Source organism: Microtus ochrogaster, unplaced genomic scaffold (assembly GCF_000317375.1).
Source record: "Microtus ochrogaster isolate Prairie Vole_2 unplaced genomic scaffold, MicOch1.0 UNK3, whole genome shotgun sequence".
Taxonomy (NCBI): Eukaryota; Metazoa; Chordata; class Mammalia; order Rodentia; family Cricetidae; genus Microtus; species Microtus ochrogaster.
In genome coordinates, this window is record NW_004949101.1 from 1,920,619 (window position 1) to 1,936,744 (window position 16,126).

Genomic DNA, 16,126 nt, shown 5'->3' on the forward strand with positions numbered 1-16,126 from the left:
GTGATATAGTCAGTCTGTATCTCCTTTTGTCCCAATAAGCACAGATATGCACACAAGCACACACTATTCTAAGAAAAGCTCAGTTCTTGAGCACAGAGCCTTAGTTATGGGTAACTGAATCTCACGATACATCTGTCCAAATTCATTTTATGGTGTGTCCCACAATCTCTTTAGATTTCAGCCTCACTGAGCAATGACCTTCTGGGCTTCCCTGCTCCTACTCCTTTACTGGTGGTGCCATGACTACCAACAGTGCCCACACTTTGCCAAAGACCATCCATTGTCCTACTCATCCTGTAGTGCCTGCCAAGCACCATTTCCTCCATTAACCACAGGCACCACAGAGGAAACAGCCTCATCTTTCTCCTGCAGCTCAAGTTCATCCCCGTAACTAACTTATTACACACTACCCTGGGCCTCAGAAAGAACACTGTTTTGTGAGAATATCTCGAGAGCAAGAATTAAGACATTCTTGGAGAGGCCTACTGTGGTTTCTCAACAAAACAGTTACTCAGTGACTATACTATGCACCAGAAAGTTCCAGACACCAGTAACTGGGCATGAAGAGAAATTCCTATGATTATCTAAAGAAGAGGAGCTTGGATTTCAATAAAAAGTACAACATAATTCATAAGATAAGGACTTGTTCAGAAATTAGCATTTAATGAGGATTAACTAAGCCATTATTTTACTGCAGTGTGTTTACCTTTTAACTGATTAGACATCAAGAGAAAATTAGAAAAGGCAAGATACAAGTTCCTCAAAATGTTGCCTAATTGATTTTTATTACAGTCAACAGTCAAAGCTTTTGAGGACAGCTTTCAGTACAAAGAAAATGCCCTGTTCTAATTATCAAATGGAGACTCCATAACTATAGGCAAGGTAAGGAGTCAGTAGTGCAGACAGGGGGTTAAAACTCTCCATTTTACTTAAGTGTCATTGATACAGCCACACTAAGAATGTGTCTATCAGGAATAGCAAAGAAAGAACAAACTGGAATATGTCTATCAAGAACAGCAGGGAAAGAACGAACCGGTTTGTAGATTCAAAGTATGTCAATTATTTCCCAGCTAAACGTCCAACAGAAATGTCAGTCTGGTCTGGAAGTCTATCACATCACACCACATTGCCCCACATCTAATGGTGTAGAAATCACTTATCATTAAAGGCCTTTTAATATAGGTCAAGGTTGCTGGGGCTTGGTGTTTTGTATCTTACTGTTTAAAGAATACTCTAAATTCTAGCTTTTTAACTTTTTAATCTATGGAAAAAGAAAACTAAAACTTCTATAAACTCAGATTAATGCCTGCTAGTGCAAGGAAGAAAGGAAAACTAAAACCTTCCTTCTACCATAAAAACAAAATAGTGTGGCCTCTGTTTCTTTTCTGATAAGAGTCTTAAATACCAAACAGTTAACTGCATAATAACATTTACTGGCAGCCAGGCAACCTGCTTAGCAGATATATAAAGCAGGTAAAAGGAGAAAAAGTTAATTTCTTGGCTGAATGATTCCATCGGTAGCTATAGGGCAAACCTGAAAGTCTTTTAGTAAAGTAGCAGTTGATTCTTCTATCAATCTGTAGCACACATACTCTTCCAAGGAAAGCATTAAATATGAAAATCATATCCCGTTATCATCTGTTTCCAGCTTTCAGCCCAGTAAGCTTTTCTTAATGAATGCTGCAGCCTAAGGAACAAGCACGCTGGTGGCTTCTCTGAATAATGGAGTGATGCTACCATTTTTGCTTATTACAATATCGACTGGCTGAGGGGGTTTCACACATAGTCACAAGTGACTACTCTTGCCAGCATGCTCCAAGTTATTACAAGATGTTTTTAGACATTTCATCTAAAAGAGCTTTACTGCTTTTAGTGAAGAAAACATCTATGGTCTTGAGCAGAATCATTTATATGGAGATAGGCAGAAGGATTAGAAGCCTGTATTACGGCAGATACATAGCAGAATTTATTTAAGTATTCCTTGCCAGTCTTTTTGTCTATTGCTTAGATATGCAATCTTTTCTTCCCACTTTGTCTGTGAAAAGGTTCAAATGTAAAAATTATACATACAAAGGAAAGAATCAAAGCACCATACTTAGTTTATTTTCATTTAAAACATTTCTCAATCCCATAAAAAGCAGCTACAAAACACTAATGATAAAAATACAGTTTTACCTTTTGCAACCCCTTCAGTTTTCTATAAAATCTTAAGTCCAAGTGACTACCTTTTGGCAAATTTAATTAAATTAGACATTAAAACAGTGTCATAGAAGCAAAATTCTTTAGATAATCATGGTTTCATCAAAAAATCCTTATAGTAAGATAATTTTATTTAAAACTCTCAACATATGAACATTCTAAAAATTGTCTAAATTTTATGTCTAAAACCCATAAAATCCATCGCCTTACTGTGTTACCTTTTCTCTGACTTCACCTTCCGTCCCCAGGCTGTCTTTCAACAGGAGGTGCATCTTCTTCATCTCGGCCTCATATTCAGTCTAAACATAAACAAAGTTTGATTTTATGGGAGATACTATCACCATTACGAGTAAAAGCCACCTATAGCTTGCCATCTTTGCAACAAAAAAAGAACAATGGAGCAGAAAGAAGCTGACGTTGCTGAGAAATTCAGCTTATCTTAGAAAAAGGCAATTTCACAAATAATATATCAAAAGTTGAACTCTATGAAATGCTACATAATTTTATAGTAAAACAAGGCTTAGTGGATTTTTAGTTTTCTACCTTTTTATGGAAAACCTTAATCCTCAATACACAGCAACAGCATATTTTCTTTAAACTATCATGAAAACCCAGTTACTTGATTCTAAAAGTTAGATGTTAGATATCTATTTTCAAAGCCTAAAAAGAAAGACAGAGAGACAGACAGACAGACAGACAGACAGGAAGAAAGAAAGAGAGAGAGAAAGAAAGAAAGAAAGAAAGAAAGAAAGAAAGAAAGAAAGAAAGAAAGAAAGAAAGAGAAAACAGAAGTCCTATGGGTTTGTTGTTTTATTACATATTTTATCTTATATCACTAGGATCCTCAGAGTCACAAAATTCAGTACATTCTTTACTAGGGCATCAACTTGAATCAGTTTTATTCTCTAAAAATAAGAGTATACTGTAGGCAGTCACCAGTACCATGAAAATCAAGTTTGCTTGGGCATCAGTAACTGCATCAAGAGGCCTGCACTGTCGCCTCACTATAACTATACATATGAAACTATATGAAAAAAAGGAAATGATTCAGTTCCAAAATGTATTCCTCTAAAATGCACAGCATGAAAGTACTTTGATTCAGTATATTCCTACTCAAAGCCTTAAAAAGCCGCTGATTGCAGTTCATCACAGATAAGTATCAGGATGTTTCTGAATTAAGCAATTATACACACAATTAGAAATATACCTCCGAGATAATGAATTAAAGGCTGTTTCCTTAGCTCCCATTCTGAACAAAAAATAGGTCTAAAATTTGTTTTGACAGACAAAAAATGCATCAGCGACAATAACCCAAACTGAGCACCTGCCTTAACATTTTTAAAGATATTATGCATGCCCACCTTTTTAATAATGCTATTTCTTCTAACAGGTGCTATTATTAACATGACAGGGGGTAATAAGGATCAAGGAGCTATGTAGCTAAAGTTTATATAAGACCAGTGCAAATGATACAATAAGATGATAAAGTAAACAAAGATAGTGGAATAGGCAGCTATCAAAACGCAGTTCCCATGCTACTGCTCTGTGTCTACATGTTTGAATTCTGACAGACTCGATTCCTAAGCCCAAACGCTTTAAACCGCAAACTTGTCAGATACTAGGAGAAGTACCTTTAAAGGACGAGAGTCAGATTACAATAGACATAAAATAAAAACACATAAAACTGCTCCTGCTGTGACTATAATTTTTTTGTTATGATCAGTGAGTATTGGACCAGTCTGGTTATTAGGGATCATTTCAGAGCCACCTCCCAAACAGAGCGCTTTCTCACAGAAGCACAAGGGTTTTATTCAATTAATTATGTTGAAGCAAAGAGCAAATGATAACTGCATAAAGTTTCAAGGAAACAGTAGAAATGCATTCTCAAGAGCCTGACCTAGACTGTTCTCAACACACTGAAGTTTACTGAACAATAAGGTACTCTTTCTAAAGTATGGATCAAAAAATTGTTTAATAAATTTTGAAAGCAGAGTGATGCTACCATAAATTAATAACAAATACAAACTATATCTTTGTACCCTTTAGAAGAATAACCACCTAGAATGTTCCGTTCTTTTTCTTTGCCCTTTCTGGACATTTGGTAACTACCATATCTATCTTCTGAATGCTAGAAATTTTCCAGCTGCAGGACTATTAGCTCCCTAGTGCCACCTTCTCTCCAGTTGCAATTAAACAAAAGCAAAGGATTCTACTACTTTTATAAGTTTATTTAGGATGGATACACACCAACATATCCCAACACTCAGGGAGGAGGCAGAGGCAGGAGAATGCTGAATTCATGTGTACCTGAGCCACACAAGAAATGTCTTGAAAAGGTTTTTTTAAGTTTGGTTCTAAAATAGCATTAAGATTAATTTTCCTAACTGTTCTTGAAAAAAAAGAAAGAAAGACAAGAAAAAAGAAAAAAAAAAAGTCTAGTTCGACAGAGGACATGTCCTTGTTTGCATCTTCATTCTCTTGTCTCATCCCTAATCTTCTCTCTGATCAGGCTCAGGAGTTTTTTCTGTTTTCCTAAAACATCAGGGCTTGGAACAGATCCTTTCTCTCTAGTGTATACTCCAGTCTTCCCTTCCTTTCTGACACACAAACTTTTCGTGGTTAGATTTGTTGATTTAGGGGACAGGGCAACTCACTTCCCAGTAGCATCACCTAATCCAGAATCCCCAGGACGACCCTCTGGTCATTTTCCCCAACCTAGAAAACCCGTTTTTATAAACTAACAGCACTGAGTTAACCTATGTGATAACACCTTCTGTCAGCAACAGTTCTGCTTCATGGCACTGGTGATGCTGTCCACTTAAATTTAAGAGAACCTCTCCACTCGCTTCCTCATATGCAAAAGCAATTGATTCAGCTAAATTACTAGGCACCGCTAACAATAAACTGGGCCATGGGAAGAGGAGACAAGCAGTCCTACAGGTCTCTGGGCTCTCCCCGCACTCGCAACACATTTCCCCTCCTACTGCATCCCTCTGCGTCGTCACTGTCACTCCCTTTTCCCTCCCCTACACTGTCATTTGCCTGACAATGTCCCCACTACCCTTCTTCCCTACTACTTTCTTTCCCTCCCTGGTTTCTGAAATCGCACAGCTGATTCTCAGTTACAGACTAGGGAAACAGCTTACACTAAACAGATATTTACGGTCAGCAGCCCCACTTCCACAGGTTATAACTGAAGATGGGCACAGTGACAAATTGTTTGATTCTCAGGTGAATCTTTGGTTTTCTCTCCCCCTATTTTTTCCAATACCTGTGCTTCCTCTTAGAGTCTCACTAGAAGACACAAGAGAACGTGCATTAATTCAACTAGCACTTACAGTAACAAGGTATAACTAGCACTTACAGTAATAAGATATAACTAAACCCATATTAGTTTTCACAGAAGTGGCTACAATCCATTAAGACAACCAGACCCCAAATATGGAAGAACTGACTTTCAATCAGGTCTCAATGCTTACTGAGTGCTTATTGGAATCACAGTCTGGGTGGGACACAGAGCACTGACATCCTAAGACAAGGAACCCACAGTGAAATAAGAACAACCAATACATAAACAGAATTATCATGAGGGAAGGACAGAGGTAATACGACACAGACTTAAGACAGGGCAAAGTGACAAAGGCAGGTATGAGATAATGCTGTTTGTTCAGCAGGTTAAAGGACTGTGGGTAGATGTGATCATGAGAGAAAGCGTGCACATGTCCAGCAGATAAAGAAGTAGAGAAACAGTGAAGTAGAAAAACAGTGGGAAGATACAGGGATGGGAGAGGCAGAGGAAGGAAGACAGGGAGAGAGACTATGTGTATGTAAGTATGAGGGCTGCATCATAGGACTGAGGTGGGGGTAATGAGCAGGTACAGACCAACACCTGGGCTCTGACCTAAGATACCTGGGCTACCACCTCATAATTGGGTGAGGCTTGCCCTTCCTGAATTCTGACATGCTGGTGCCATGCCTAATACAGTGTGGTAGGCTACACATATATTAGTAAATAAATACTCTATATGTGTCTTAAGGGCCTTTTTTTGTGCTCCAAAGTTCCAGTACCCGAGTACCTGTGTCTAGGGCCTCTCAAAGCCCAGGGAGGTTTCTCTGTCTATAGGAGTACTTGACTAATTCTCCAGCCCATGTGCACCCCTACCCATCCATTCTCAGCCCACACTGCTCCAGAGCCACTGCAGGAAATCATAAGCTGAGCCATGAGGTCAGTTCATTCTTTTTTAGCTTTCAAGCTATTCTAAAGGATTTTAGCATTATATATACAAAGAGGGAGAAACTGACCAAATGTAACTCGAGAAAAACCTCCATCTCTCAAAAACTGTTTCAACTTGTTCTCCTTCCTGGAATTCTACGAACTTTAAGTTCATGTGTATTAACTATGCTCTATCCAGGACAAAGTCTACAACATTTGGAGGTGTAGGTAATGCGCTCTGAACATCTTTAAGTAATTTACCCAAGGTCCTCAGCAGGGAGGTAAAGATCTTTTTCCATCAAAGTGGAAAAGCATTAAGAGGGAACGGATGACTCCATCATAACTAAGGCCAACACTAGACACTGGCATAAAAGACCAACATCTCCTAGGACAAACCTCTGCTTACAGCTAAACTAATGGTCACAAACTGGGTTTCTGGCATTAGTGCTGGGTTCTGCGGACATGTGCTCAGAGCACCATGTAGGCATGCACTAGAAGGGACTAAGGTGCCAGAATAAAAGGAAGCCTTGAACAGCAGTCACTATACCACAGAGGCCAGGAACATGAAGGGCAACTCCCAGGGAGCACTCATCAGTGCTCCCCATCATAATAGACTCTTGACCTGAAGAGAGTAGCCCAGACCAAAAAAGACACAAAACAGGAAAAAAAAAGAAAAGAAAAAAAAGGACTCAAAGAGGGAATCGACTTCTAAAAGGAACCTTACCGGTGCTTAAATTCACACAATAACAAATAACCCTGTTCAGACAACTGAAAGTGGCTGCCACTGATCTGGGAAAGCTTTTCAAAACACATTGTAGAAAACAAGATGCTACCTTCAGTTTCTGAAGCTTCTCTGAATTTGTGGTCAAGTGTTCAACATAAGTCTGGACACACTCGAACTTCTTTAAATATCCTTGGTTTCGGAGATGAGCCCTCCTTTCAGATTCACAGATTTCCTTCAGGTATTTCTTTAGTTTTGCACATTTCAGCTTAGCTCTTAAGGAAAAAAAAGTAGATCTTTAATAATAGAACTCAAATTTAACAAACTTAAGAATAATTTTCTTTAACAAAAGTGTTAATAAGACAATAAAAATCTAAGAATTTTTTACTCAAAGCACTGATGCCCAGGGAATAGAATGCATATGAAAGTTCAGAGAAAGAAAATTATTATGGTATCACATTGGTCATGACATACTTCTCCTGAGAAATGCACAGTGCCATTGGACAACACAGGAAAGACTCGTTCTGTTGGGACAGGGTTCACCATACAGCCTAGGATGGGTTGGAACTTGAGGTCCTCTTCCTTGGCCTCCCCCGTGTGAATATTACAGGTGTGTGGCACAATGCCCAGCTATGTGAATCTTTTGTTTTGTTTTGATTTTTGGAGACAGGGTTTCTCTTTGTAGCCCTGGCTATCCTGAAACTTACTCTATAAGGCTAGCCTCAAAAAGATCTGCCTGCCCTGCCTTCTGAGTTCCAGAATAAAAGGCAAGCACCACTACACCCAGCTCTGGATTTATTTTTTAAACTGGAATCTGGTTTCAAGAGCACTGTCTCTTTAGTCATATTCAGATGCAGACTTAGCCCAGTTTCTATATGATGGCATTTTTTAAATTAATCATTCATATAAAAGCAGAATCAAATTATAAAATATAGTCCATAAAAGTAAGAGAATTTAAAATACAAAAACTGTCATTTAAATAATGTAAAAACGTACTAGACATTACATACAACATGTTAGTGAAATATTTCATAGCAAAATTAAACTCTGAGAAACCTTTTGGAGACTCTTATCCAAATTGTAAAACTAAAAGACATAGTAGACAGCTAAGTACACAAACTTCTCTTCTCATAGACCGATATGCTAATCTTCTTCCTACTTCACAATGAACTGAACCACAAATGAGCACCTTATGGGGAGCATTTGTATTATTGGTCCAGTAAGATATTTTATATTCTTTCATCTACATATATTTTATTTTATATTCTTTCATCTACCTTCCCAGTACAAATTTTTGAAGATCCTAGAAATTTCAAAAATTAATCAACAATATATCTTAAACCTCTAATTCTAGGTCAACAAGATTTCTGAAATCCCTGCCCCCCTCCCATTTGGGGGGCAGTGGTGAGGAGTGTTTACGTATGAATATGTGTTCTTTGCAAGTCAAAGGACAACCTCGGGTGTCATTCCTCACCTTTTATCTCCTTTGAGACAGGGTCTCTTGTTCACCACCACAGATTAGCTGGCTCACAAATTCCTAGGGAGCTTGGTCTCTGCCTACCATCTTGATATGGGATTTCAGACAGCACCACCAAGTCAGGCTTTATGTGGACTCTGAACTTCAGTCCTCAGGCTGGCCCAGCCAGGACTTTCGCACTGAGCCCTCTCCCCAGACCAGAAGCATACTAACAACACATGCTTTAACTGTGATTGGCTGTCTTCATCTTTCCTTCTGAATAAAACGATCTACCACTGTTTTTCCTGCCTGTACCTGCATGTCTGACACAAATGACGGTAATGGAGGGTGACTCAACACACTCATATCTAGAGACTTAATAAAGCTGCTTAGCAGCCACGTCTTCTCCACTCAAACTCTAGTCCTCATTCTTGCTATTAGCTTTCAAAACTGGTCGTGTAAGCCACCTAGCCACCCAAGCAAACCCACATCTATTCAGTAGTGTAAGTATGAAAACCGTCTAGCTACAGTCAACAGAAAAACATGCAGGTAATTACCACGTGCTGAAGACCATGAGGAAAAGGAAGGGACTTTTCAGAATAACCTGCCCTAGCTAAACCTGCAAGGAGGCCCTCACAGGGGCAGCAATTTTTCAGGTAAGGCCTGAAAGATGGAAAAAAGCTAGAACATGATTTAACCACTACAGGAAATAAATATGTTTAAATAAGAACAAAAAAGACTATACTGCCTTATTTTAAAACATTTAAGCAAGCTGGGCAGTGGTGGCACATGCCTTTAATCACAGCACTAGGGAGGCAGAGACAGATGGATCTCTGTGAGTTCGAGGCCAGCCTGGTCTATAATAGCTAGTTCTAGGACAGGTTCCAAAGCTACAGAGCAACCCTGTCTCGAGAAACAAAAACAAAAAAATTAAGTAAAACCATATTGCTAACACAAAAAACTAAATACTGAAAACAAAATGTTTATAATAGCTATATAAAATCAGTATTTACTGCAAATTATTATGCATTGAAAATAAAATAATGACAAAACCATTCCAACTATAAGAACTATGATATAATAGTAGGGATTTTTTTTTCCTTTTTCTTTCTTTTTTTTTTTTTTGGAAACAGGGTATGTAGTCATAGATGGCTTGGAATTTACTATGTAGACCAGGCTGGCCTCAAACTCACAGAGACACAGAGATCTTCCTGCTTCTGCCTCTAGAGTGCCAATACTAAAGGTGTGTTCAACCACCAAAAGTATAGGGATTCAATTTTGACTAACAGCTGCAAACGAGCTGGACACTCATCACTGTCACCTCTTACCTGAACTTATCAGACTTATTGTATTCATAAAGCTTGTCTTCCAGGTCGAATCTCTTCTTTTCACTGTAATACAACAACAACAACAACAGAATAAGTCACCGTATTGTATAAGCTGTTTTTACTGTATTCAGACCATGACAACCTTTAAAATCACGCCTTTGTGAGACTGTTCCATCAATCTATTTGAAAAAAGAGAAAATGTCATGAGTGGCTGAAACAAAGACCTATCACCAAGGAAGCAGAAGAAACAAGGGGAACACCAACGTGAAGCAAAAACTCAAGATTCTCAACATCAGTGGAGCTCTGTTGTGCATGCCTGTAAAGCCAGCACTTGAGAGGCTGTGGCAAGAGGATCAGGACATTGAAGTCAGCCTGGGCTATATAGTGAAATCCTAGCTGAAAAACAAAAATTGACAAGGATTCTCAAAGTAAGAGAAAATGTTTGAGGCCAGCTTGTCTCAGAAAGCAAACAAAGAAAAAAGAATGAACTCAGAATAAATGTTCAAAGGATATCGTATATTTATTTCCACATTAGAAATACGTGTTGAGATTGTGATTATTAAACCTTCAAGGGTTCTATAACCAATTCGGTGCTTAACTCAGGAAAAATGAATGACTAGATGGTACAGGGAATTTGCACTTAAATGGATCTTAGAATGCTATGCCTCCATGGTATTACAGCCATGAAAGACTGAAGTCTGATCATGAGGAATCATCAAAAGGACCCAGAAAACTTAAATTGTCAGGACCATGACCAACAGGGACAGACCAAAAATTTCCCTCCAAGTAGACAGAAGAGATATGGCATACAAAATGCAAACCATGTTTCCCAATGAAACTCTAGACCAGTAAAGACCAGAAGGAAAGAGTTGCTGGGACAACTGGTGTCTGGCGAGTGTGTGGACTGGCACCGCAAGGCTGGCAGGTAACTGTGAGAGCTCTACCGTGGCTGTCTAAAAGGGCATTCTTATTTTTTTTAAGTACATTGAAGATTTTAGTGATGATAAGCTATCACACGTGCAGTTTCAAATATTGCAGAGAAGAGCACTGATCTGAATAGGCATATGGAAAGAGAAAATGAAAATACAGTATCGGGACTTCAGGAGAATCTGGGTGAGGAAAATACTGGAGTTCTTTGTCCCATGTTTACAACTTTGCTGTAAGCCTGACTTGATTTTAAAATGAATCTGTGGTATCTAGTGAAGGAGGCCACCATTTCTCCAAAACTCCATCACCTCCCAAACTGCAAGTTCTTTTTAATAATGATGTAAAGATCTTTGGTCTCAGTTCCCTCTTCGGGAGATGCAGAACCTGCCAATCACACTTCCTCTCTTCAAACACTCCACATCTTAGCAACCACAGTCAGACACACTGTGGCTCTCTATTCCATACAAAATGGTGCTGACCTCATCAACTCTTGTCTTCTAACTCCTCCTCCATGCTGCTGCATCTCTAACTGGTGGTCCTTCGTGCGAGTTTTAAACATAAGGCTTAAACATTTGATATTTACCTCAGTGAAAGTCAAAGGAAAGGCTTATTGGTTGGATCACTATGTGAAGCCTACATAGCAAATCTCTGTTTCAGACTCTGAAATGCCCAAACCTGAGATGCTTACACAGCCCATGTTTCAGTCACTTGTGCCTCTCATCTGGGCTTTCACAGCTGGCTGTTCTTACAAGGCTGGATATTCTGCATTGTAAGGCACTTGTTCAGTCTGTGCCTCAATACTACAATTTTCCATCACCCTCAGCTCTACTCAACTAATGCCTCAGTGTCAATTTCTGGACCATTATGATATGTTACCCTGAATCAATATCACCATTGAAAATAACTGGGGCTGGTTAATGGACCTTTCAAAGGATGTTTTTATATACAATAATTGTTAAGCATCAGTCCCACTTATATGTTTCTGCCACACTTGTGGGCACTATACACACTGCAACATGTCACTCCATTAGACTCTTTTAGATTCAATTATTGACTTTCACGACAATGCAGAGAAAGCACTACATACACACAGAAAAACATTCAAGCTATATAATTACACCTATGTGTGAATACAGAGAAGATGACTGGGGTTCAAAACAGGGCAGTTTCAAAGGGAGAGCCCAGCTATCAGCTCAGCTAACCTTTCAATGGCTGCCTCTAAAAGGGGTGAGAAAGGCTGAGCTGTTTGTTGTTGCCGCTAATCTCCTGCTTCTCTAAAGTTTCCACACTGATAAAGCATTTCCGACTGCTATCCAAATAGCAGCATTCAAGAGGACCGCAGACTTTCAGGAGACAGCGCTCCCCATGCTGAGACTGGCTTTTAGCTTAAAATGTTATTACATTTATTTGTATGTATGTGTGTCCGTGTGTGTGCATTTGCGTGTGTGCGCATGTGTGTGCTCACACACATCCATGTGTGGCAGTCAGAGGACAACTTTCATGAATCATTTCTCTCCTCCCACCCTGTAGTGGGATCAAACTCAGGGCATTAAGTTTGGCAGCAGGCACCTTCACCTGTGGATCTATTTCACCAGCACAGCTTTAATATTTTAAAAGCCTACTAACCTAGTTTTAAAAAAAGAAAAAGAAGAGAAAGAAAGAAAGAAAATGAATTTTTTTTTTGTTTTGTTTTGTTTTTCGAGACAGGGTTTCTCTGTGGCTTTGGAGCCTGTCCTGGAACTAGCTCTGTAGACCAGGCTGGTCTCGAACTCGCAGAGATCCACCTGCCTCTGCCTCCCGAGTGCTGGGATTAAAGGCGTGCGCCACCACCGCCCGGCTAAGAAAATGAATTCTTATTCTACATATATTAATCTAGTTCCCTCATTCTGCTGAAGAACCAAAGTTCAAAAAGGCCAGTGACCCTTCATCAAGGTCTCAGGACTTGCCATGGCTACAACTCATGCTCCTGCGCTCTTACTGTAGTGTTCTCTCTAAAGTTATTTGCTTCTCTATCTTGTGTGCAGTATGCATTAATTAGAATTACTTACAGATTCTTAAAATGAAAAATGATCACACACAGGAACAGATTTATACTGACTTAAAAATAAAACAAATCTTCAAATGCAGGACCATGAAAAGGCCATAAAATGTGATTCCAATTTCTTATATAACGTCAACAACCTTACCTTGCTTAATAATTAAAGCAAGAAGCGCTAAACATAAAGTGGATAACCACTACACAATTATTGTGCCATAAGGACTATAAACAGCCAGGTGTTTCGAGCATAGGAGGCAAAAATAACTCACCACTGACTTAGCTCAAAAAGAATGTCATTTAAATCAGTCACATTTTAAGACCAGATCTTTAGCTATGAAACACAAATAAGTTAAAGCCCAAGGTAACTAGACAACTCTTCAACTACAGCAACGAGCTAAAGGCGCAGAAACAAAGTCTTGTTTTTTAATTGTCTGGTATATGAGGACATTTAATATCACCTTCGATGACTAGAAAAGTTTCGTTATTTAATGACAACACAAGGCCTCTGGGTTCCACATAAGGCATTCATAACACCTAGACACTAGCTAACTGACTCTTGGATTCCACTCATAAACTCAAATATTTTACCAAACTCCTCTTTCACCAAATGTACTACACTGTAAGCCAAAGGGTCTGCTAGGTGTCATTTCCTCCCCCCCCCCAGAATACTCAATGTAGGCCAAAGAAAAAAAAAGGAAAGATGTCACCTATGTTCCCCAAGAAAGCAGTAAACAAGCTGAAGGTACAAACATTACGAAGTGTTTGGAAAAGAAAGGCTCTGCGGGGAATGATAGATAGATTATATATATTATGTATGTATGTGTATGTATATATATATATATACATACACACACATACATACATATATAATACATAGATTTTTTTTTTAACACGGGATCTCCCTGGATAACCTGGAACTCATTATGTAGTCTAGGCTGGCCTCGAACCTGTGATCCTCCTATTTCTGCCTCTTCAGCATACACTACCACCAGCACACCCATAACTGATTAATTTTTTTAAAGTGGGAGATTACGAGATCCCTAGGTAGGTGAGCAGGAGTGCATCTGAAAGAAAACAGGATGTAGAAAGAAGAAAAAACATGAAAAGGACAGCTAAGGCCTGTGGTAAATAGTTCACAAACAACTGACAAAAACTAAGTCTAGCATGCGATGCAGTTCCTTTGAAAAATCACTTACTTTACCTCACCTGCAATTATCATTATCATTTTAGAATTGTTATAGCTCTCCTGTTCCATCTGAATGATTCTTTAACTTTAACACTCATTAAATGTTTTATTTATCAAGAGATCCAAAAATCTATTTCCTTTCTTGTCAACTAATGAGACTTCTAAGTCCAATTAATTTGGCAGCTAAATAAGCGTTCCGACAACTTATCTTTCATGTGGTTATTTATCGTCAATTGCTTTACAATTTTCTCTCTTTATGCATTCTTAGATCTAGCTCTTTCCAATGGTTCTCATCTTTCATGCCTTAATTAAAGGCAATACCAACCCCTCGAAGCTGAGCTCGTTGAAAATTTCACCCCTTCACTAAAAATTTAGGCAGCCCCAGACACCTCCAAATGACTCCTGCATTTTAACAGGACGTGGGTTTTAAATATACACTTACACGCACACCACCCCACTCCAGCCTGCGCTCCTGGACCCGTCATCATTGATGCAGTGTCAGTGTCAAGCTAGGATGACAATTTGAAGAGAGAGTGAGGAGGAGGCGTGTAGAAGAAGACTAGAGAAATTCACACGACTTGATGGGGACTGGCAGGCAAAAGAATTCCCACTCTGACTTCTGGCCGCATCCCTCAGGCTGAGGGACACGGCTTTAGTTGCCATGGGAGATTCTAGTCTCTCCTTCTGTGTGTGCCTAACTCAAACAGGGGGTCATTTGTGTTGAACTTTGTGCTCCGGACCCAATCCGGAGCTAGTGGAGGGTCGCAGGAGGGTTCCGGGCCTGGCGAACCTTTGGCGGGAATGGGAAGGAACGCCAGACAGGGTACCCGAAGAGCTCAATGGCGTAGCTGACTCCCCGACCCGTCCCGCGACTGTACCTTTCCCGCAGCGCCTGCTGGAGCTGGCCCACCCTTTCGTAGTAGCTGGGGCTCGCCAAGGGCGCGGACGCGGCGGGGACCTGGCGCCCACCACCGCCACCGCGCCCTCGCGGCATCGCCACGGGGCAGCGCGAAGGCCTCCGTTGCCAAAGGAGACCGCCCCGACATGCAACGCGGGTAAACACGGAGCCAGGCCGCCTGAAGAGGGCGGGGCGGAGACGGGGCGCCGAGGAGGCGGGGCAAGATGCCGTGCGGGGCGGGGCGGAGGCTGAGAGCCTGGCAAGGCGGCGAACCCTGGTGGTACAGGCTGCTTAGGGACCAGAACCCCAGAGAGTTGTGTCACCTCTCTGCTACAACTGCGTTGCTCTTCCCTGCTCCTGCTATAGAATCCGTTCCGACTGTATTCATTTTATCAGATGCAGTTTCTTGTTTCCCACTCCTTTCCCTGCCTCTTTTCTTCTTAGAATTTGCAGGGAGATACTGTAACAAGGTTATTTTGCTTTCAGCACTTAAAAAGCAAAGCAAACAGCCAGAAGATGAAAAAAAAATTAAGGACTCCCAATACTCAACAGATGTATACAGTCCCGTGCTGTCCTAGGAACGTGATGGCTCCATTTGCCATTAACTTTTACAGGAGAGAAAGATTTGGTTTCTAACTAGTTACTTGTGAATCAATTTACTTCTACAGACAATTCTTCAAGGTGTGGAGCCAGACTGCCTCCAATAAATCCTCTCTCCCACTGTTCAGCTGTAGGGGAATCCAAGGCACCCCAGAGTGTATTAGGCAGGCTGTGACAGCAACCTTGGATCATTTCAAATGAATTAGGGGTTCTAAAGACCCAGAACATAGGATCAGTTTTTATCATTGCCTCCATCAACATGGCAAAAGGCTTCTTGAAGAAAGACAACTATATTCTAAAAAACTCATTTTAGAAAGGGAAAATAAAAATAAAAAAATGTATAAGCGCATGTATGGAATCACTGTGTGGTTCCTTATTCTACACTTTTTTAGCTTTCTTTTCTCAAGCCAGCAGTTTTATACTCAAAGCGCCACTTTAACCAAAGCATCTTTTGTTTTTTTTTTTGTTTTTGTTTTTCGAGACAGGGTTTCTCTGTGGCTTTGGAGCCTGTCCTGGAACTAGCTCTGTAGACCAGGCTGGTCTCGAACTCACAGAGATCC

General features: G+C 40.1%; 1 protein-coding gene across 1 annotated transcript in view; it reads right to left on the reverse strand.

Moving 5' to 3' along the window:
* Kiz (kizuna centrosomal protein) overlaps positions 1 to 15,111 on the reverse strand; it is a 102,363-nt gene extending 87,252 nt beyond the window's left edge. Inside the window, exons 1-4 of the mRNA XM_013353209.2 lie at positions 14,947 to 15,111; positions 9,918 to 9,980; positions 7,246 to 7,408; positions 2,418 to 2,498 (exon numbers count right to left, since the gene is read on the reverse strand). Of these exons, the coding sequence (XP_013208663.1) occupies positions 2,418 to 2,498; positions 7,246 to 7,408; positions 9,918 to 9,980; positions 14,947 to 15,062 (423 nt within the window). The 5' untranslated portion in view covers positions 15,063 to 15,111. The remainder of the gene's footprint in view (positions 1 to 2,417; positions 2,499 to 7,245; positions 7,409 to 9,917; positions 9,981 to 14,946) is intronic.
* Positions 15,112 to 16,126: the final 1,015 nt, after the last annotated feature.